We start from the raw sequence: 24445 nt of genomic DNA, 5'->3' as shown, positions 1-24445 counted from the left end.
CAAAGCAAAGGCTAAAAGAAAAAATAGTGAATATATAGGCAGAGGTACCTGCAGAATATAATGATTGAGTGTTCCTACCTATATTACCCCAATTAACTCACAAAATAGTCCTTGAAATAGGTACCACTCTTTCCTTCATACCAATGAAGAAATAGACTCGAACAGATATAAATAGCCGCAGTAACACAGCTAACCTGTGGCAAAGCTAGGATTTATACTCTGCAATGTCTCAGCCTTTCTCTTAAAACCATGTTGTACTGATAAACACCCACTATAATCCCTTGTCGTTAACATTTTAAAACCTAGAAATTCTACTACTGCATGATCTTTATATGTAGAATCGAAAAACTGAAACTCATAGGAATGAAGAGTAGGACAGTGGTTGCCAGAGGCTGAAGGTGAGGGAAATGAGATGTTGATCAAAGAGGACAGATTTTCAGTTATAAGATGAACAAGTTCTAGGAATCTCTGTACAACATAGGGGATGATGGATATATTAACTTGATTGTAATAATCATTATACAACATATACATATATCAAATAATCATGTTGGACACCTTGAATACAATCTTTGTTAAGTAAACAATTTTAGAATTTTACAACAGAAAAATTCTACTTCCTTATCTTTCATTCAATGTATTTCTGTTTTTAAATATTATGAATTCTGGTAATTTTTCAAAGCATGAACTTGTTTACTAATTCATACCAAGAGCTATGCAACTAGGTGTCTTAAAATGCCTTTCCTAACTTGTGGATATCACCATTGTTATTCACTCACAGATTGTTGAAGATCTTGACAAATCCTTTACATGTGCGATCTCCATTTGCTCTTTACAGCAATACTCTGGAGTAGTTATTACTGGGCTTGTGTCCCAACAGTAGATTTGTACTTTAATGCCCCCTTAGGAACCCTGCCCTATGAAAAGATCTGCACCAGCAGCACTGAGGGTGGACCAGCCCTGGGCATATCTCTTGGACTACTGGACAGAGCTCTAGATGTAACAGTTACAGCATCTTAGAATAAAGGCATTTCTTCTTTTTGGTTCAAAAATTTGCATGTGAAGTATGACAACACTAAAGTGTTTGGTTTTCTGTTCTTGTGATAGTTTGCTAAGAATGGTGGTTTCCAGCTGCATCCATGTCCCTACAAAGGACACTAACTCATCCTTTTTTATGGCTGCACAGTATTCCATGGTGTATATGTGCCACATTTTCTTAATCCAGTCTGTCACTGATGGACATTTGGGTTGGTTCCAAGTCTTTGCTATTGTGAATAGTGCCACAGTAAACATACGTGTGCATGTGTCTTTATAGCAGCATGATTTATAATCCTTTGGGTATATACCCAGTAATGGGATGGCTGGATCAAATGGTATTTCTAGTTCTAGATCCTTGAAGAATCGCCACACTGTCTTCCACAATGGTTGAACTAGGTTTTAGTCCTATCAACTGTGTGAAAGTGTTCCTATTTCTCCATGCTGTTTTTCACTGGAGCTCATGAATGCTCTTCAGCTAACATCTGGAATCTAAATCCATCATATCTTCTTATTAATTCAGATGCCTCTAATTTTAAGGATCCCCAGATTGCTCCCTTTATTGTAAATAAATTCTCAATGAATGTAAATTTCTGTATTTGGCTAATGCTTGTCTCTTTAGGCTTCATTTTGTTCTGCACCAGCAGTATTGGTCTTGAGAAATGTTACTTCTAGTGAATTTATTTATATAAATAGAAGCAATCTGTCATGATTTTGAAGATGGAAATGAGAGGAGAGAAAACTCTTGTATGGTTTGAGTGTTTTGCCTTTGGTTCATTAAAAATAGGCACAGTTGGCTGACCGTGATGGCTCACGCCTATAATCCCAGCACTTTGGGAGGGCGAGGTGGGCAGATCATGAGGTCAAGAGATCGAGACCATCCTGGCCAACACGGTGAAACCCCAACTCTACTAAAAACTACAAAAATTAGCTGTGTGTGGTGGTGCACACCTGTAGTCCCAGCTACTCAAGAGGCTGAGGCAGAGAATTGCTTGAACCTGGGAGGTGGAGATTGCAGTGAGCTGTGATTGCACCATTGCACTCCAGCACTCCAGCCTGGTGACAGAGCGAGACTCCGTCTAAAAAAAAAAAAAAAAAAAAAGAAGGCACAGTTTTTCAAAGATCATACAAAAATGTAGCATATTTTATCTCTAGTCTGTAAGAACAGCTGACTAATGAATTATACTTCAAAAATAATTTGGACATTACTGAATTAAAATGGAAGCTAATATGTTTTTGAAAGGCATGGTTAGATTATCTTGTTTCATATGCAGTCTGCATTTAATCTCTCTTAAACATTGTCTCCGTACCTTGCCATTCTGATAAGCATTCCATCTGTAGCTGCAAAGTTCTTTCAATGGTTTGGCAGATATTACAATTCTGGTTAAGAATTTAAAGTTTCCAGAAATTGGTACTGGAGACTGTATTTCCCATCATTTTTATGAGGCAAAAGGATGTTCTATCATAATATCCATAAATACATTTCTCCAAAGACACACAATTCATTCGTTTTTCTCATTGCTTCTTGTCTTTTTATTACTTTCAGGGGGTGGGCAGTAGAGACCCATTAATCTTCAAATGCTTTTAATAAAACAGCACTATGGGATGAAGGAGAGACAGAAGGGGTGGCAAAAACACATTGTGGCTTCCTGGTGTTTTTGTTTTTCTCTCTAACAAAAGTTACCGATATTTAATTCCCTAGTGTGATTATCAGTGCACTTTTATTTTATTGTGGTACTGCACTGGACACTTAAAAATTTGTTAAGAGGTTAGATTTCAAGACTGGGTATGGTGGCTCACACCTGTAATCCCAGCACTTTGGGAGGCTGAGGTGGGAGGATTGCTTGAGGCCAGGAATTTGAGACAAGCCTGGGTAACACAGACTTCATCTCTACAAAAAAAATGAAAAAATTAAAAAAGACGTTAGATATCATGCTAAATGTTCTCCTCTATTTGTGTTTAATAATGAATTTCCTTATTTTCCTGGTACCAAGACCTGTTTTTTCCTTCCATAGGCTATTACTAGCTCCTGTGTTTGTTTAGGCACTCAAAGGATACTTAACACTTGGAGGGAATAAAAGACTAGTACATATAAGGAAATTTAGGACTACTATATGACCATAATAAATCTTGTTCTCCCTTCACCACCCCACAGCTGGTCATCCCTCCTACTATCCCTCCATTTTCTTTTCAGTGGTATCATTAAGGCTATGGGCTAACACCAAAATAAATGAAATGTCTGGAAAGGGTAAAATGCTATAAAGTGTAGAAATAATTCCTCTGTATCTCATTCATACAAAACTTTTCCTGGTTTACTAAGAGACTGTGAAACGATGACTTAAAAATCTATAAATAACAGGAATTTTCTCCATAACTGAAAAATATAGTTTATCCACACTCCCTTCCCCATTTTACAAAATAAAAATTAAAATGAAACTTTCACAAATTACACTGCCTCCCTGTCACTCTTTGTAAACCAAACTTGTCTATCAATACCATGTTACTAGACCCCAGGTCCTATATTCTAGGTTATGTACCAATCTCACACGCTGTTTCCCCCTAATTGCTGGCAGGAAATCAGAACTACAGGAATGAAATAGGCAATGGCCAGAAATCTTGATTAAGTGTATTGGAAATATGGACTAAATAAGGCACTTTAATTAGTATCAGACAGAAGGATGAATTTACCTCCAACAAAGCACAAACTGTTGAAGCATTAAAATTTGGAAAACGTGTCTGAGACACAATTCACTATGATGATGGAGGAGATACATCTCTTTCCTGTTGTGCAAGATGAGTTCGGGATGAAAGTAATGACACTGCTAAAAAGCTGCAGTTGGTCAGCATTCATGAGATACATTTTTAAGGTAATCTGCCCTGGGATACCATGATAAATACAAATCTCTTAATTCATTTAAAAAGTTAACTCAGTGTTCATGGGGAAACACAGAAAGGCTATTTTAGTCAAATTTCCTTACAGAAAGAGTAATTTTAAAAAAGAGCACTGGGGGCTTATTATAATACTTCCTCTCAGGTTTCTAAGTATTTTAATTCACTTATATTGTTCATGCACTTGTTCCCCAATATCAGAAGCCCTTTCAAATACATTATGAATATACAGAAAATTAAATAACAGCCCATGAAACTTTTACTGTTTGTAAAAAAAAAAAAAAGTGTTAAAATAACATAACTTCAGATAAAAATTAATTGGTCTCACAAACCAAATATTTAAGTATCAATTAAATATAAGATTTTGTAGAAACTACGATAAGCAAAAAAAATCCAGATACAAAGACTACATATTGCATGATTCCATTTATATAAACTATCCAGGAAAAGTAAAATTGCAGAGCCTGAAAATAGATGAGTGGTTTCCTGGAACTGAGAGTGGGAGCAGGAATAGACTGCAAATGGCCATGACAGAACTTTCTGAAGTGATATGTCTAAAAATTGAATTTTGATGATAGTTGCACAAATGTATAAATTTACTAAAAATCATCTAATCTACAATAGATGGATTTTATTTTATACCTAAATAAAACAGAGAAGATTATGTGGGGAATAAAAACCATAGCACTGAGATTATTAGAGAAGTCACACTCCCTCAAAATCTCATGGATTAGTATGGTAGACTTAATAAAATAATCTAAGGACCATGAAAGAGCTTCCCAACAAGTGGTGGTACAATAGTATTCTTCTAGTGGGTTTCAGGACTGACAAGACTTCAATTCTCTCGGCCACTGGAGTGACATGGCAGGACCTGGGGCTTCTATTTCCTGCAGCTAAGAACTTTCTTCCATTGACTCTATTTACTACAGAAACAAAATATTTTGCTGATCAAAGGCACCTTGATGAATGAAAATGAAAAGAGATCATATCATTACTTACAAATGCAACTAAAGCAGTGCTTAGAGGGAAATTTACAGTTGCAATTGCCTATATTACGAAAAAAGAAAGATCTGAAACCAAAAGCCTAACTTTTCACCTAACACATGGTAAACATGAAAGCAAACTAAATCTAAAAAAAAGGAGGAAGTAAATAGTGCAGAATGAAGATAAAATAGGGAATAGTAAAATAGGAGAGAGTCCAAGAAATCATCCTAGAAATGTTATTTAAAATAGTTTTTTTAATGGACAAACTTTTAGTTAGACGGGCTAAGAAAAAAGAAAGGATATTCAAATTACTAGAATCAGAAATGGAAGAGAGGATACTATTACTGACCTTATCGAAACTAAAAATAATTATAAAAACTATGATCAAATGTGTAACAATAAATTAAAGAACTTGGATGAATCAAAAACTTAATGGCATTAACTTTTAATGGCAAAAAACACAATTACTTTTGCACCAACCTAATAGAAAAACCTAAAATGACTCAAGAAGAAAGACAATGAACAGATCTATAACATGAGATCAAATTAATAATCAGAGGATTACTACCAAAGAAAAGCTCAGTCCCAGATGACTCCACTGGTGAATTCTAGCAAATGCTTTCAAAAAATACAAATTCTTCATACCTTTGAAAAAATTCAAGGGTCTACTTAAAACTTATTCTACAAGGCCATTATTACCCTGATAACAAAATCAGAGACATCACACAAAAAATTACAAGGCCAATATCTCTTATGAGTATAGAGGCCAAAAACTTCAACAAAGCACAGGAAACCAAATCCAGTAACAAATTTTTAAAATCTTATATTATGACAAAGTGGGAATTGTGCAAGGAATGCAAGGTTCATTTAACACCTGAAAATCAAATAATGTGTTACATCCTATCAACAGAATAAAATATAAAATCCACATGATCATCTCAATAGATGTAGGAAAAGCATTTGACAAAATCAAACACCCTTTCATTAGAAAAACAGTCAACAAACTAGAAATAGAAAGGAACTTCCTTAAACTGCTAAGAGTTTCTATTAAAAATCCAGAGCTAAAATCAGATTTAACTATAAAGGATTATATGCTTTCCCCCTATGATCAGCAACAACACCAACATGCCTTTTCTTACCACTTTTATTCAACATTGAACTGGAGACAGTTAGTCAAAAAAATTAAATAATGGAAATCTAAATTAGACAGGAAGAAGTTAAACTATCAGTATTTACAGATGACATGGTCTTGCACATAGAAAAGTCTACAAAATCCACTAAAAATGTTAGAGTTGATAAGCAAGTTCAGTAAGGTTGATTGATGCATATAAAATCTATATACAAAAATAATTATATTTCTAATAATTTGAATGATTTAAAAGTAAATTTAAGAAAACAATTCCACTCACAATAGCATAAAAAAGAATAAAATAATAGAAATACATGTAACAAAAAGTAAAACTTTTACTTTGAAAGCTACAAGACATTGTTGAAAGGGAAATTGAAGGTCTAAATACATAGAAAGACATCCCATGTCTGTGGATCAGAAGACTTAATACTGTTAAGATGGCAGTATGCTCCTAATTGACCTACAGTTACAACATAATCCCTACTGGAATCTCAGCTGGTGATCTTTGCATAATCTTTACAAAAGTTGATAAACTGTTCCTAACATTCATATCAAATTTCAGAATAGCCAAAACAATCTTGAAAAGCAACACAGGTGAAAGCCTTACACTCCTGATTTCAAAAATTACTGCAGAGCAATGGTAATCAAGAAAGTGTGGTAGTGGCATAAGAACAGGCATATAGATTGGTTAAACCGAATTGAGAGTCCAGAAACAAATGCATGTATCTATGGTCAACTGATTTTCAAAAAGGATGCAAATAACATTCAATAAGGAAAGAATTCAACAAATGGTGTTGGGACAACTGAATAGTCACATGTAAAAGAAGGAAACTGGACCCTTATATTACACCATATACAAAAATCAACCTAAAATAGATAAGTGACCTAAATGTAAGAGTCAAAACTATGAAAGTCTTAGGAGAAAGCATAGAGCTAAAAATTAGTGACTTTAGGTTTGACAATGAATTCTTAGTGGTGACAACAAAGGCACAACAAAGAAAAAAATAAATTGGACTTCATCAAAATTTTGTGTTTCAAAATACAAATCAAGAAAGTGAACAAATTCATAGAATGAGAGAAAAGATTTGCAAATCACATATATGATAAAGGCCTAGTATCCAAAATAGAGGAACTCTTAAAACCTGAGAAAACAAAAATGGGCAAAGGACTTGAACAGACTTGATATATGGCATTTGATACTGGCATTGCACATCAGGCAGGAAAAATGTAATGGTGCTAGGACATTTAGCTTTCCATATGAAATATATACATGTAGGGAAAAATATTTATACCATATCAGCTTGTATGAGTATACTTTATGATGTTCAACAAAATCACCTAATGACACATTTCTCAGAATATATCCCTGCTGTTAAGCAACACATGACTGTATATATAATTATATTTATATGAAATGTCCAGAATAGGTAAATCTATAAAAGACAGAAAGTAAATTAGTGGTTGCTTAAAACTGGAGTGGTTAGGGGTTGATAGCTAAAGGGTACAGTTTTGTGTGTGTGTGTGTGTGTGTGTGTGTGTGTGTGTGTGTTTGAGATGATGAGTATATTCAAAAACGGATAGTGGTGATGATTACACAATTCTGTGAATATACTAATGTATTACCCCCAAATATATACTGTGACTAGATCACAAAAATAAGTTTAGTCAATTGAATTAATAAATTCCACTTGAATGCCTACTAAGTACTCAGATATAAGACTAAATAGGATAAGATGTTTTACCCTTTTCTCAGGAGAAAATATATTGCAAAATAAACAGATAATTAACACAGTCCAAAAATTAAAAAGCGGTGAGCCAGAAAATGTACACTTCCCACTGGGTTAAAGGGAAGGATTATTCTCAGTGATGGTTAAGTTGAGATTCTCAATGCCAAGAAAACAGCTATACAAAGATAAGAGGGAAGATGACTACAAGCAGAGGGGAAAGCAAGTGCGACACCAGGAATGGGTGGGTAAGTGTTTGAGGAACTGCATGAAGTCCAGGGCAGATGAATTGCAGAAGATCGGGGAACAAAGGGAGCAGGCGAGATCCCAGAGGTCATGAGAGATTGGTCAAGTGCAGGCCTGTAGGAATTTGTAGGTTAGGATGAGAAGCTTCAACTTATTTCTTTTCAACCCCCTAACACTCTGAGCACTTCTCTACCATTACACATAACCCTCTGTATCTCCCTATCCTGCCTGCTCTAAAGAAAATGAACATTTCTCATACATCTTCGGTGCCTATTTGGGATCTCAACAGAGGTTTCTTGAATGAACAGGTCACATATTGGTATTATAATAAGGCAAAAATCCTAAATCCTATAAGATATTTAGAATAAAGATTAAATAGAAGAAAAAAAATGTTTTCTAAAGGTAATGTACAAATGAAGGTCAAGCATATTGCATCTGAATTCCTCAGGCCAGCCTGGTTGTTTCTACTAGAGACCATGATGGTTCCTCAAGTTTGAATGAGTTAAAGAGAACATCTTACTAATTTAATTAACTCATTGCCAGAATCTGAAACATCAAACTGCTGGCAAAAAGCAGCTTTATACTCTGATTATTGTGCAGCAGTCATTAACTGCTTCTCTAGCCCACTACTAACTATTCCAAATAATTGTGCAGAATCATGGTATCTACTGTTACATCACCAAGAACTATAACAGGCAAAAATGAAAAGGCTATTAGAATACAATTCTCACAAATGAAATAGGATTATGTATTACCTTTCAAATAACAAATGATGATAAAATTTGCTTTCCTTAGAAATGACTTATAAATGTTTTATTGCCTAATGATTAGCTTTGCATTTGCATGTTGGATTTCCTATTTGTACTACACAGGAATTCTGCCAAAATTCTAATTATAACATCATTATCCAGAAAGGAACACACTAGTTCTAACACATTTGAGACAAAGCTAGCCAAATAGCAGTTTTAGAGTGTAATACCACACATTTATGCACATAAATAGAGCATGTTTCTTTGGGAGGATTAAAAAAACAAACAATAACAACAATACATTTTTTTCAACTGGCTTACTGTGGCCTTGAGGCTTCAGCCTGGTCTGTCTGCAGTTTTTCTCCTTCCACTTCCATTGTACAGTAAACAATTCGATTGGGAGCAACTGACTTCAAGCCTTGCACTTCCATTATGACAATCTAAAGATAAAATGATTTTAAAATAATGCATCAAGTTGACAACATTTAGCAATATACAGAAATAGCAGCATGAACTGTAATAAGGAAGACTGACAAAACTGAAAAAAAAAATTTGTTTTTGTTAACATCACTGGTATTTTATCTTCTTTATAATCCACCTCTATTCATAGAAGGTATAGCAAATAACATTTTTAGGAAATCTGGCAACTGAAAATATATCTGCTGCCAGCTACAGATAAGAGTAAGGTCAAAGGTCATAAATATAAGCTGTAGTGAAGTAAATGAAATTTAAACTCAGATCCTTAACAAATTAAGGCAAGTCTGCATGAAGTTAAGCAGAATCACAAATGAAAATTTAGTGTAGATGATAACAGCAGCACATAAGTTCCATATAAATTAATATAGTATATATGAATGGTAGACATTTATACCATCATACTAACTCATTGATATCAACACGTGACATCAGAAATTTTCTATATTCACTTGAGATTACTATTACTCTCTGTAAAAGAGTTTAATTTATGGACTGTATCTTATTAAATGGAAAATTATAATTTGTCACTGAACATCTTAATACTAACTTGGTAAGAAAAAATAATTTTTCTATCCATTGAAGATATGTACCAATTTAATTCAGTATGCTGGAAAAGTGTGGAAAAACTGATATTGCCTTATGTATTTGTAACTCCTGAGAGAAAGGACAACATACATTTTTTATGTGTGCTTTTTAATGTTTGTTGAAGAGGCTGCCAATCTTAAAACACTGTAACCTATCATTCTCATTGGATGTATACATCAAATACGAATATTATTTACCATAAGGTTTTCAATCAAAAGTTACATTATGAACTCTTCTAAATTCTCAAAATTTAATTTATAAAATAGATTAAAATGCATTTATATATGTACATTGATTTCTTCATTGATCCCATGTTGTAGCTGCACAAATAATAATAAAATTCATGTTTCATAGCTACCAAAATATCTACCATAAACATAATCTGTATCAGTTCCTGATCATGTCATACTTTATTACAGTCATTACATTTTTTATAGAGTCGCGATAAGAATTTTGATCCAAAAGGGCTCAAAAAACAAACCATCTTAAAAGTGTTCTGCCTTTCAGCTCTGTTACAAGAGAAGAGTCATGTTTGTAAATATAAATGTGTATTTGGTTTTTGTTAAATTTTGTTTTCATAAAATATATAGGAAACTGATCACTCAGTTATTTATCAATAAAATAAAAGGTCAAACTCAGAACAGGTTTTCCTCCTCAACCAGGGCTTTTGTCATTTTCTCACATGGAAATGCAAACCAACATACGAATCAAAATCAGGACTTAACTGAAAACAGACTAAGAAAATTAATGGAGAATTGATAGAGAAAAGCCGTATCTTTCACAGCTGTTCTAACACTCCTCAGGGAAACTGGAATGAAATACTAAATCTTGATTAAAGAAAATAAGCAAAGGAAGTTATGCATTTTTAATGACTCAGGTTTTTTGCTAGTAATATTGAAATTTGTTAGATTCTTATACAAATAAAACCAGAGGCTGAGATAAATCAAATATATAACCACATTAATTAAAAGGCAAATACACTTGGACTTACCACCATTACTCTAATAACTTCTTAATAATAAAAATGTTTGATGGTCATTTAAAATGTATGAAACAACAGAATTGGGTACCACAAGTCTAGAAATCGTAAGAGCACTGCTTCATATTTCAGAATATTATTGACAATGCATCTTTCTGCAGTGTGTTTAAATAACCCAAATGCAAGAGAAGAAAGGCAGCATCTGCTTGACATTATTTCTGTCACCTCTACTATAAGCTACTGTAAACATGACCTCCTAAAACATACTACTTATGAAACAGCACTCTGCTTTTCAAAACAATACTTCCAACTGTGCTGGGAACGTTTTATCCTGCAGAATTGTCACTTTCAAAAGATACAGTTTCTGTGATAAATCTATACGTATAAATAAAACAATATGATTGTACAGATCTGATATCTGAAAGGAAAATAAAACATAGCTGGCCTTAATTAGTGATAATTAATTAAGTGATAAAGTGATATAAAAACTAGTGATAATTAATTTAATTAGTGATAAAGACAACCAAGAATTCCATGGACCATCAGCTAATCTAATTTTAAGTAAGTGTTTCAATTCCCAGCAAAACTTGCTAGTGGACCTATGGAAGCTAAACTGACCTATTTTCATCTTCTCTTTCCCATTCTCTCTGTAGCTGATGTCATAAGGATAAAATAAATAAAGTTGTCCTAGAAGTAAAAAGAAGAGTGGCATGTATAAAATGTGAAACTAGGTAACTTTCATCCAAGTGAAACGCTGACCACAGAGTTAGGAGACATTTAAGCATGTGTAGTTTATAAAAGCATGACACTGAGCAGTATGGTGAAATTGGGAAACATATAGCACCAAACATAGAGAAAGTCATGGAATCTGCTAGCCTAATATCAACGAAAGAATTCAGTGTAAAAAAACCAACTACAGGCTGGGCGCGGTGGTTCATGCCTGTAATCTCAGCACGTTGGGAGGCCAAGGCAGGCGTATCACAAGCTCAGGAGATTGAAACCATCCTGGCTAACACAGTGAAACCCTGTCTCTACTAAAAATACAAAAAATTAGTCTGGCGTGGTGGCGGGTGCCTGTAGTCCCAGCTACTCGGGAGGCTGAGGCAGGAGAAGGGCGTGAACCCGCAGGAGCTTGCAGTGAGCTGAGATCGTGCCACTGCACTCCAGCCTGGGCGACAATGGGAGACTCTGTCTCAAAAAAAAAAAAAAAAAAAAAAAAGTCAACTATACTCATGCCACTGATAACATTCCCCACTTTCCACTTCTTAGGTCAACATTTGTTTTTCTAGTATTGCTTGAACATTTAACATTATTGAATAGCTTAGCGTTTTGTAGATTGGATCATCATCTCTTGCTTTAATATTTCTTCTGAAGCCTTAATGAACAGAGAGACCTAAAAGTAATCCTGTACAGCTGCTTTTTTGGTACCATAAAAATCCTTAATTCAATAAGTATTTATTGAGTCAATTGTGTGCTAGGCACTGTTTAGGCACTTTCATTACCTCAGTAAACAAAAAAGAAAGAGAAAGAAATATAACCTTCCTGTAACTTACATTCTAGTAGAGAAAGCCAGATAATTAACAATAAACACAATATATAACTGAACTATATGTTAGTTGGTAAGTACTATAGCAAAAACAGAACTTGGGAAGGGAATAGGGTATGGTGGGAGAAGGGAAGGGTGGGAGCAATTTTAAAGAGAAGGTGACATTTGAGTAGAGTTTTTCAAATCTGCACTTTATTCCTTTGACTCAGTATAGTTCTTAGAAAAGATTCCTCCACTGGACCACTTCTAAGCCTGACTAATGAAGTGTGACGGCTTTAAATGGGATTAACTGCTTGCCTTTCAGAGTTTTCTTAGGCTGAAATATGGGGTCTGAGGAGCAAGGTTTGCTGAAAGAACTAGAGATAATTACTCAGTTTAGCTTGGCTGATGTCACAGGCCCTGTGACTAGAGGCGTATCTATTCTCTCTGGTGTCCTATAAACACGCACCGCACCATCATCACTTAACGCGACTTTACTTTGTTGCTGGACACATAACTCTTGCTTAAAATACTGCGGACACCGAGAACAGATTTGTATAATGCTATGGTAGGAAAATATCTGCCTTAGATAGACATAGCAACAGACGATGTCAAAACAATTTTATAAATATGCAAGCTTCTCAGACCATGAAAAGTGAAGTTTTAGCTCATATTCTCTGACTAACAACCTACTGCCAACTGAACAGTCCTCCTAAACATATTGGCAATAAAGGACAGAATAACAATTCATAGTTATCACTTAAACATTGACTCAGCAGCCTAATTTTGTTTTCAGCAGGCAAAATATAATTCATTAAGTTAATTATTACAATTATTACAATTATTCATAAGATTTTTGAACAACAGAGAAAAGAGATAATGTTCTAAACTTTTAGTTATGAATGTTTATATATAAAGATAATGGTAGACTTATACATTATAAAAGTTATTTGCTCTACAAATTATTTTTTTCATCAATAAATTTATAGACTGGGCACAGTGTCTCAAGCCTGTAATCCTAGCACTTTCGGAGGCAGAGGTAGGTGGATTGTCTGAGCTCAGGAGTTTGAGGCCAGCCTGGGCAAGATGGCAAAACCCCATCTCTACTAAAAATACAAAAGAAAAAAAAAATTAGCCAGGCATGGTGTTGCATGCCTATAGTCCCAGCTACTCAGGAGGCTGAAACAGGAGAACCATTTGAATCTGGGAGGTGGAAGTTGTGGTGAGCAGAGATAACGCCACTGTACTCCAGTTTGGGCAACAGAAAGAGACTCGGTCTCCAAATAAATAAATAAATAAATAAATAAATAAATAAGATAAACTCCTGTTGGAAAAAGTTATACTATAATTAAGGGACGAATTTTGTTTTGTATAAAGTCTTAAAAAATAGAAAAGAGTTGATGTTTCGTATTTCACTCAGCAGGAGATTCACTCAGCAGGAGACAGGAATAATGAGGAAATTCTACAGGTAACATGTTATGTAGGTTCAAATTAGACATCCTTATGTTATAAGATTGAAAAGGCTGAGAAGAAACCCAGTAGTGAAACCATTTGGCAAAGTCATTAGGTAAGCCCAGAATCCAATCTTGAAGTCAGAAGAAAGCTTCATAGTTCTAATATAACACTAAGTTTAATCTATTAACCTACAACTAAATCATTAATCCTGAAGTCAAGAAAGTGAGAGGCAGATGTCCTCAAGTTTGAATGTATCTCAGAGTTAAATATATGGAGAAAAAAGAATAAAAATAGAAGTTTTCTTTTTCTGCCATAAACTAAGGAAGTGAAGTTTCAATAAAGAAATTGAAAACTGTTCTTCGTAAGACTGTACTTACTTTTATTTGTCAATCAGCAAATGCAAATGGCAGCACTGGGAACCAGTAGAGAGGATAAAAGGAAGGAGCTATAAGCCTCAATATAATTTTTGAAAGAGCTATGAATTAAAGTGTCACATTGTTACTATTTTCTAATGGAATAAAAATTATGAGGAGGGGAAGCTCGAGTTTAAGCCAAATGGTGACTTGACTCTCCTAATTATTATGTTAAAATCTTTTATCTTAAGGCCTCACATACATTCTTTCTCCTGGGAACTAAAGATGTCAGGCGTGTGTATGTGTGTGTGTTGTGGTATACAAACCCACAGACATATAACTAGATAAGCCCATATACATAGATTATCAATGAAGAGATATGTAAAGCACCAACAGAAAGCTGTACAAAGAGTATTAGTCTTTGGTTTCCAGTGATTTGTATAAAATAATGAAATTCTGAAGTTTTGGAGAATACAATTTTAAATGTACGACTTTTGTTCTTGCTCTAATATGTACTGTGCCTGTAATAAAACTTGAAGTCCTGAAAAAGAAGAATTCTCTATTTCTCATCATTCATGATACCTAATAATGTGTATTATAACTGGCTTATTTGATATGATCCTAGTAAAATGATCCTATGGGTAAAGTAGATTTAAAAAGAAAGGTTAACCAAAAATCTGAAAGGAGTTCCCAAATTACAAAGAATTCAATTATATGTTGAATTGCTATTTCTACCCATGTGCGTTTTGATGCTTATTTTATCAAGGAATTTCTGTTATTGTTGTATTTTTGAGACAGGGTCTCACTCCGTCAGTCAGGCTGGAATGCAGTGTCATGATCACTGTTCAATGTAACCTCAACCTCCTGGGCTCAAGCAATTCTCCCGTCTCAGCCTCCCAAGTAGCTGGGACTACTGGCTCACACCATCATGACCAGATAATTCTTTTTTTTTTTTTAAGGAAACAGGGTCTCGCTATGTTGCCTAGGCTGGTCTTAAACATCTTGACTTAAGTGATCTTCTTGCCTCGGCCTCCCAAAGTGCTGGAATTACAGGTGTGAGCCACAATGCTCATCCTATTTTATCAGTAAACTTACACTAGACTCACTGGCATAAAGAAGACTTGCCTTAAAACTTCTATTATTTTCTTATTTAATCCTAATACTGCTATGTTTAAAGGAAAATTTGCATTCATTTGCATATACAAGCTGAGTGTCCAATAAATGAAGAATAATTCAACATCTCCAACATATTACACTGTTTTAAATTCTAAAAGTTACTGCAAAGGTCAACAGAAATTATTTTGCAGCCTCATTTATGCTGCCAGAGGTGAGCATGAGATAAAGCTACTTACCTCTAAGGTGAATGACAGCACCACGTCGGACTTTGACAGCTGAATCTCATTCTCATCTCCTATGTCCAAAAATGCAGAGTTCTGTGAACGTTTTAATTTTTGTAATTTAAATTCTGGACCACCTTTCGAAACTGGAAGACTTTCCAAATTGGCCATTAGCAAATTCACCGAAGACCGCAACTCTTCTATATACATATTCTCCATATCTTTTGCTATAAATTTGGGGAATTTTCTTTCCTTGAAAATAATTTTTAAAATAATAGTGTTACATAAGTCATATTTCAATTTCATCATTAAAAAATTGTATGATGTATATACTTTGCTGTCTTAGAAATTACAACACTCGCAACGTATCTACCCTACTTCAGTCACTAGCCTTTAAAATCCTCAGGCTTTGGCATTTTTGATTATATCTAAGATACTTCAGATATCTTATTGAGGATCACTGCAGTACAAAATGAAAAAATCACACATATTTTCACATTAACTTTATTTGTGATAAGATCTGCTTAAGGAAAAACTAACTCTGAAAACATGCATGGAAGATATTTTAGTGTATAGATGAACCTTAGCCACTAGTAGCTTTGCAATGCTTGAGATAATTGGTCTATAAAAAAAATTCAGGACACACAGCTTTGCCAGTTAGGAAACAAACATTTTAACAATAGCCCTATTTCTTACCACAGATATGCATTGTTGGAAGGGTATGCTTTTTCATAAATAGGCATTAAAAACTCACATTATTGAAGAGTGATATGGTCATATTTCTAAATTTGGTAAATTTTCACATTAATGTGCCAAGATCTCTTGTGGCTATAAATTCAGTTTTTTACTAAAGGCTTAGAAAAAGTTTAAAGCAAAAGGAAATTTATGATAAAAACTATCAAGGGAAAAAGTAACAATATCAATTTGGAAGATTTTATTTTCTTGCTAAATTATATCAGCATTGTCATTCAATAATTTTAACTCTGCAATCAGATTTGTTTCTTCTGCTCAATTAAAAGGACATTCCAAATATTGATATTTACCAAATCATTCTTTGATAGTGCCAAATCATTCTTAGAGAAGATTATAATAAATTTATATTCCCCAGAACAGCAAATGAGAGCACTTTGTTCCCTCACATTCTTGGCTCTTTCTTTAATGTTTGCCAACCTGGCACTTAGGTTTTCTCTCTTAAAGACAGAGGGTATATAGTTTTACAACATTAAGCCTAGTGTAAAATGACCACCACTGCATAGAACTGGCTGGAGGATGAAAGCCTAAAGCGGCCATCTTTCAAATGACTGCTGAATGCTCCACATCATTCAAAATCTAACCTAAGAAATCTGCATGTCTAGTACAACTGGAAAGCATCCAGTGTGCTCTTGTCAACCTGCATCTAGTCTCTGACTCACTCGCACCAGTTCGTTCATGGGATGGGAAGGAACATCTGGCACCACTTCACAGATCAGTCCCAGAGTCGCAGGCCACCTGTTTTTCTTCTCCCCCAATATAACCTTCACATATTTCTTTTTAAAATAATTTACATATAATCAAAATTAAAATTGCATAATGTCACAGACAGATTAAATATATACATTAAAAATGAACTTTCCCAAAGAAGGTTCTTAAGTATCCTTTTAAAACTTCTCTACAGTTTGAAGCAACATTCCAAAATAGCAAATTTGTATCCTTAAAAAAAACAGGCAACTACCCAGCTATAGAATACCTGGGTTTCCTTTAGTGGGAGAGGGGAGGGAAGGAATTGTCTTTAGAATAATTTTTCAGTATAAGCAAAGAGAGGGGAAAAAAGCAAAATGATCCATAAAAAACATATTTTATGTTTTTGGACTAACTTTAAGGCTGTCAGAAAAAGCATCCAAAACTGAGAAACAAGGCAAAGCAATAAGGGGGCAGATCCTTTCAGTGTCATATGGAAGTGAAGGCCATCCAATGATCATTTGGGGAAAAGATCTTAGTTCACCTTATTATTTATTATTGATTAAAGGTCCCAGACAATAAAGCTACACATTACCTTGCAAAACTGTGTCTGAAAGAGGTGCAAATAATGTTTGGTGAATAATATAACCCAAAGGTTCAGTTTAAATCTGTATTACAAATTAACCAATTTTTAATTAAGCCCATTAATCTTATCTTAGTAATGCCCCCAAACACCTAGTTTTTCACATGCTCTTTGGTCTGGTTTTAATACCTAACTTGTTTGCTAATTAATTATGCATTGCATAAAATCTCTATTGTGTGTCTATTTTATATTTGTATGAAAGTCATAATTTTACCCTTAAAAAGTATAGTTTAACAAATAAAAAGGCGAGTATGTCACATATCTGAAAGTGCTGATATACTAACGCTTTGCTTTCAAATTTTCAACGTTATGGAAAATCTAGCATTAGCACAAGAAAAAAAATCTATTTGTATTTAGCTTTAACTATAAACATTTCATTAACTCTATCATCTGTCAAACAAGAGAAAAGCAGACATCTCCAAAATTGGCTCTTTTATCAGTATTTCCAAATTTTTCAGGGACTAGACTATACTTGAATTTTTTTCTCTGAAAAAGCTCAAAATTCTGTTTTAAAACTTTGAAGTTTATTGATAATATTTCATCAACTCTATTTAGCTGGCTTGTGTTGTCCCTCACTGGCAAACAACAAAACTAACTGTATATCAGACAAATATACATTTAAAAATCATTCTTTTAAACTAGAATTGAATCAGAAATAGGGTTATTTCCTAGTTGTCTGTGAGTCACTCTTATAAGCTATGTGTTCTAATTAGGTCCTTTGTACAGCATAGGTCACTAGTGGTCTTAATACATGGTATACCCCAAAACAATATTTGTTTATTTAAAAGGTTTTCTCATAATTCAAATATAATCACTTTTTATTAAGTGCTCTTAACCTTCCACTAGATGACATCTGGATTTCATACCCTAGGACAGTTTCTGTAAGCTGATCTCTGCTGCTTCCCATGCCCCATATTAATTTTAGGTTCTAATCTCAGCATCATGGCATCAAGTGAACTACTGGTTGTGAAGCTGGTTTCAAACCTAACTAAATCATTGAAGTGTTTAAATGTTTTTGCTACAAATTAGAGCAGATTCAGTTATCCTTACCATATTGGTATTCTCTCTTCCCTTTCAATTCAAATGAGTGGGAGAAAAGGGAGGGAGTCTACAAATAATTCAAGAATTCTTCACAGCCCCAGCTTTCTCACAAATATGCCAGCACGTAAGACTCAGTCATTCAATAGACATTCCCTGAGGGTCTGCTATGTATTCTACTTCAGGCTCCTGGACAGAACCATGAAGATAATGGACAAAGTCCTCTGATGCCATGAAACCTATATTTTACTGTGAGGCGATACACTTAGTAAACAAGGAAATAATTTCTTATGGTAGAAAGTGGTAAGTGACATGCAGAAAAAGTCTAGAAGGAACACAGAGTGAGTGGTGAGAAGGGCTGCAGTTTTAAACGGGGTGGTCAGGGGAGGTCTCAACGATGAGATGATGCCCTTTGAGCTAAAAATGGATGAGGAAGTATGATGATTAATTTTGTCAATCTGGCTAGGCTATGGTGCTCAGTTGTTGGGTCAAATGCGAATTTAAGTGTTGCTATCAAGATATTCTTTAGATGTTAATAACATTTACAATCAGTAGATTCAGTAAATCATATCACCCTCCTACATCTATAGGTAGGTCTCATTCACTCACTTGAAGGACTTATGACCAAAGGTGAAGGTTTCCCAAAGAAGCAGCAATTTTGCCTCAAGACTAAAACACAGAGTTTCTTGCCTGCCAGTCCGCCCTACAGATTTCAGACTTAAGACTGTAACATCAACCCTCACCTGAATTTCCAGCCTGCCTACTTGTCCTATGGATTCTAGACTTGCCAGTGCCCACAGCTGTGGAAGCCAATTCCTTGAACACCATCAATCTCTCTCTCTCTCCCTGCCCTCCCCTCCCACACACGTGTATATATATATATATATACACACACACACACACACACATATAACATGTATGTATGCATAACATCTACTTTAAATATTATATACATATTTATTATATGTACCTAGATATTGCTCTAGATACATGAAAATATAGATATAATCTCCCATTGGCTCTCTCTGGAGAACCTGACTATAGCAGGGAGCAAGCCATGTAAATGTCAGTGGATGTTCGCTACAGGTGAAGAGTCAGGGCCAAGGCCCTGTGGCAAGGAAAGGCAAGGAGGCCACCGTAGCCAAAGTGGATTGAGCAAGGGCAAGAGTTTAGTAGAGGATAAAGTCAGAGGGGTAACAAAGAACAGATCACACAGGACTTTGCAGGCCATTTTAAGAATTTTTCTTTTTCTCTCAGCAACATAGGGAATCACAGGGGTAGAATCCAGGAGACTGACTAAAAGGACAGAACAATGATCCAGACAAGAGACAAAGATGACTGGACCACACTAGAAGGGGGAGGATGGCAGCAACTGTCACATTCTGGAAATACTGTGAAGGTAGAGATAAAAGGATTTCCTGATAAGTTGCATGAGGTATGAGAAAAAGGGGTCAAAGATGATTCCAAGTTTTTTGGCCTGAGTGTCTGGAAGGACTGTACTATCAAGAATTGGCCTGCCCTGACCACTTGACTGAAAACTGTAACTACCCACACCTCCCTCTTACATTCCTCATCCTGCTTTTTCTGATCTATTTTCTAAGTAACAATGATCACCTTCCATAATTCAGTTACATGGCATGTTTACTGCTTATTGTGGGACTATCGCAAATAAAATGTAAGTTCCACCAGGGCCTGGCAGAAATATTTTTGTCTCATTTTATCCCAATGTATCCCAAGTAACTAAGACAGCACCTGGCTGTATAGTTGGTGTTCAATAAATATTTGTTCAATTAATTTGTGGATAGAAAAAATGAGGCTCGAAAGTGTTAAGTAACATGCCTACTATTATGTTTAGAAAACAGCAATCATGAATTTGGTCACAGGTCTTTCTGGCCCTGTACACATTTTGTTCACTACTTCCTAATCACCTCTTGGCTAAAGTATTAAAGTCAACATCCCTCTTGAAACAGAGATTTTGCCCTGTAGTTTTATTGTTATTATATTGTGCTGTTCTGTGAAATACAGAAGGGGGTGTTCCTGAATGCCAACTAATAGCTATTTATCAACCACACTTCTGGAATTATCAGATTGCAGAGGCAGCAGGATGTAAGAGAGCGAGCTCAGGCTCTGGAGGCAAGGCCAGGATTTGATGTCTGCCTCAGCCACTTGTTATCTAATCATGGTGAAATAAATAATCTTGTCTAAGCCTCAATTTCCTCTTCTATGAAATTAACTTCATGATATCATCTGCCCTTACAAGGTTTGTAGGATTATTGTCAGAATATAATTCAACAAGGTCATTCAATTGTTATTAACCTTAAAAATATTTCATTAAGATGGCTTCACTTTGGTGAACTTGAAGTGGAAAGCAATTAAACCTGCTCAATCTGCTATGTCAATATTTTCATCAAAAGGTATCCTATATTTAGAGGTATATTTTGCCAAACCCATCGGCTTTACTTCTTTCTCCATGCTTTTTCCACTCTATCAACATCTCTGATGAAACCATCAGGGTTTTCTCAAGAAGAAGCCTTCGTGTGTTCATCACTAACCCTTTCTTCTGACTCAGCCCAGGCATTTATGAACACGCCTTCTTCTCAGTCATGAACCTGAGAATACATCTGAGGCTTTTCTTCCAGACCCATAACTCTCCAGAAAATCACTTAAACTTTATTCTAAAGCATTGCATTTGACAATGTGTCCAGTCTCAGGTGAAATCTATATACAAGTATACAACCTTTCTAGAAACCCAGAGGACAAAAATAAGGCATGTTATCCTTTCAACCACTGCCCTCTATGCAAATGTAACTCTTTGGCCCCTAATTTATAGCACACTGTATCTTCATTCATTTAGAGATTCTTCCTCATGATCTAATTCCAGCTTGGTTCTTACAACTTACTGTCATTCTTGTTACACAATTTCTCTCAATTTTTCTCATTTTATTGTTTCTCTCTAATTTCTCAACCTTTCCTCTGCTTTTTAATATATGTTTAAACAGTATTAGCATTTTTAAAACATATATTAATATTTACAAATACAAGTTTTCTTTGCAGAATTACAAAAATAATTGTTAAAATTAGTATGGGATATAACTTCTTGAATGCTGGAAGAGTTCACTCTCTTGATTTGGGAGGTGGCTACACAGGGTGTATGCATAAACATTCATTAAACTGTAAAATGAAGATGTGTGCAGTTTGTTGTATACATGTTATGAGAGAGATATAGAGAGACTATCCATCAAATGTTGGAAGTTTTTGCTAAACAGAAAGGAAAGGGAAAGAATCTTATGCTCAAAGCAATCAACAGCACTATAACTGCAAGTCCATTGAAAATAACTAAAATTTTCATACTACTGAAGTTAATCAATAAATTCACTAAAGAATGATTTAGACAATTGGGTTCCAGTCTCTCTAAAAACTTTAAGTACTAGAAAAAACTCGTGGCTTTTGTCTGAAATCTATTTCTATTCATGATACACAGTGATCATACAAATAAGTACAATATGATGAATTTCTTGTATCAAATACACTTTATCTGCCAGATTGTATACTAGATACTTAAAATTATATTTTTTCATGCATTTAGTCATTCAATTAAATATCAGTTGCAACCACTATGTGCCAATAACTCTGCTGTATACTTAGGAATGCATTATATGATTTTGTGGGGAGGAGTTTTTTCTCCCTGGTTATATTTTGCTTAGTACAACATTAAAACTCTTCTAGATCTGGCAGTTTGAGAAACTCATGCATTGCTTTAAGAAAAGTCTATAAAAGTTATCATTAAAATTAAACAGTTCACATATTAAGGATGAATATGTAAAATGAATAATATGTTCCATCTAGATAACATGCATTCAGATATTTGAGATTAAGAGGTCTATGTGTAGAGCAGAAAATGTTAAAATTATGCTGGCTCTTATTTTTAACCTATACAAAACACTTTTTCAGCTCACAGAAATCTAGGTAAAGAAAGGAACGGGGTACAGTATGTCCAAATTAATAATTTACCTTTGCCATTTTATCTGCCAATTGCAGCCGGCCATCAAGTTCCCTTCTGATCTGGGCTGCTTGTTCGTCTGCATTATCCAGCTTAAAAACAAAACAGAAGTTACACATACTGTGATTACTTAATAGCAGTGACCCACAGACCAAGGCAAAGATTAAATGACTCAAAAATGTTTAATAGACTGTATCAGATATCTATTACAAAGAGAATACAGGAGGTTGTTTCATTAGATTGGCAGACCAGATAAATTTATTGGGTAGTTTCTCATTGTGGTTTTATTCACAAAACCACAAAATCAGGAAATTGCATTTCTGGATCATTAGGTCAGTCCTAAATAGTTTCAGATATACGAACCTCTTGTTTTGTTCTTTCAAGTTCTCACCATGTATTTCTGGAGGATGAGACGCTGAGTAATGTTTCACTTCTTTCTTTGTACTTTAAAACATTCCCTTTGTTTTAATAATACGTTTGTATTAGTACTAAACTATAAAAGTACTCTTTGACTGACTAACTTTCTACCACTTAAGTCTTCATATACTCCTCATTCTAATACGAATAGACTAATACTGCCAAGAAATCCTTCCATTCTTTTAAGGATTGGCACCATATTAGAAATCCATTCTCCTCTTCTAAATTTGACTGAAAACAAGAAAAGTGTGCTCTCATCTTTTTTTTTTTTAAGAAATCTCCCATTTACATGGAAAATTATTTTCACTTTATGAACTAATCCTTAACTTTTCCTATAACTTATTTTAACTTTGCTCATACCTTTTCACCCATTCACTCAATATTTATCAGTTCCTTTATAAAAATGTTAAAGTGAGGATGTTAAGTGTTAATTTTTTTAAGTTTTTTCTCCTTTTGCATTCTCATCACGAAGAAGCCTGGACCGCACAATACACGTTAGTAAAGGACCATCTAAAGATTCGATTAAGATTGAGAATAACATTAAACACTAAGGAGAATACAGTTTACTTGTCCCTTTCCTGAAGAACAACAAATTGACCAGGTTACATTTTTAAAAACATCCTCAAATAAGAAAGTCCTCAAAAAGATAAGTAGAAACAAACCAGATTAACAGGATGGTGATAAGGCAATTTATATGAAGAGTCAAAAAAAAAAAAAAAAAAAAAAAAAAAAAAAAAAAAGGAAGATGTTTCTACAAGAGAAAACCAAAAGTCTGGAGATAAGGAGGTAAAACTGGACACACACACTGGTTCTTTTGGAATGAGATACTAGAAGAGGCAGGGTGAGGGACAGGACTGGAGAGAGAAGCAGGGCAACTTCATAAGTTACTCTTCACAAGCCACATTAGGGAATCTGGAGTTAGTTCCTACAACAAGGGGACTTCCTTGAGAGGTTTAAACTGGAGGAGTGATGTGATCAGACATAAGCTTTGGAAAGGAAAGATCACTCTGTCTCTAGCACAAACAATAGGTCAGAGAGACAGAAGAAAGTCTTCTTATTTTCTTTATAGATATACACAAAATGTTAAATTGAGGACATGCATGTTAATTTTCTCTTGGGAAAAAATACACAAAAGGCCTGAGATTATCTGTCTAAAATATGTTTCCAAGTTGATTTTTAAAAAAACCAATTTCATTTTAAAATAAGTTAAAAAAACAGGCAAGATTTTCTTAAAATAAGTCGTTGTTATAAAGGAGTTTCTTACTATGTCATCTCATAGAACCAATAAACTTAAGCTGATGAATATGATTCAAAACAAACAGAAACAAATTTTTCTTCACTGTGTCTAAAACCAAAATGATTAAAATTAAAAACTAATGTTGGCCGGGCACGGTGGCTCAAGCCTGTAATCCCAGCACTTTGGGAGGCCGAGGCGGGCGGATC

At 34.6% G+C, this 24445-nt stretch overlaps 1 protein-coding gene across 4 annotated transcripts in view; it reads right to left on the bottom strand.

Moving 5' to 3' along the window:
* The window catches only part of CADPS2 (calcium dependent secretion activator 2), a 602646-nt gene that overhangs the window by 311614 nt on the left and 266587 nt on the right, over nt 1-24445 (bottom strand). For all 4 annotated transcript variants that reach the window (XM_030932945.1, XM_030932946.1, XM_030932947.1 and 1 more), the window contains exons 4-6: nt 22597-22677; nt 15483-15719; nt 9078-9196 (exon numbers count right to left, since the gene is read on the bottom strand). In XM_030932945.1, coding sequence (XP_030788805.1) covers nt 9078-9196; nt 15483-15719; nt 22597-22677 — 437 coding nt within the window. The remainder of the gene's footprint in view (nt 1-9077; nt 9197-15482; nt 15720-22596; nt 22678-24445) is intronic.

The sequence above is a fragment of the Rhinopithecus roxellana genome, chromosome 6, assembly GCF_007565055.1.
Source record: "Rhinopithecus roxellana isolate Shanxi Qingling chromosome 6, ASM756505v1, whole genome shotgun sequence".
Classification (NCBI taxonomy): domain Eukaryota; kingdom Metazoa; phylum Chordata; class Mammalia; order Primates; family Cercopithecidae; genus Rhinopithecus; species Rhinopithecus roxellana.
The sequence above is the reverse complement of the archived record's forward strand: the minus strand, read 5'-3'. Positions and strand labels throughout refer to the sequence as shown.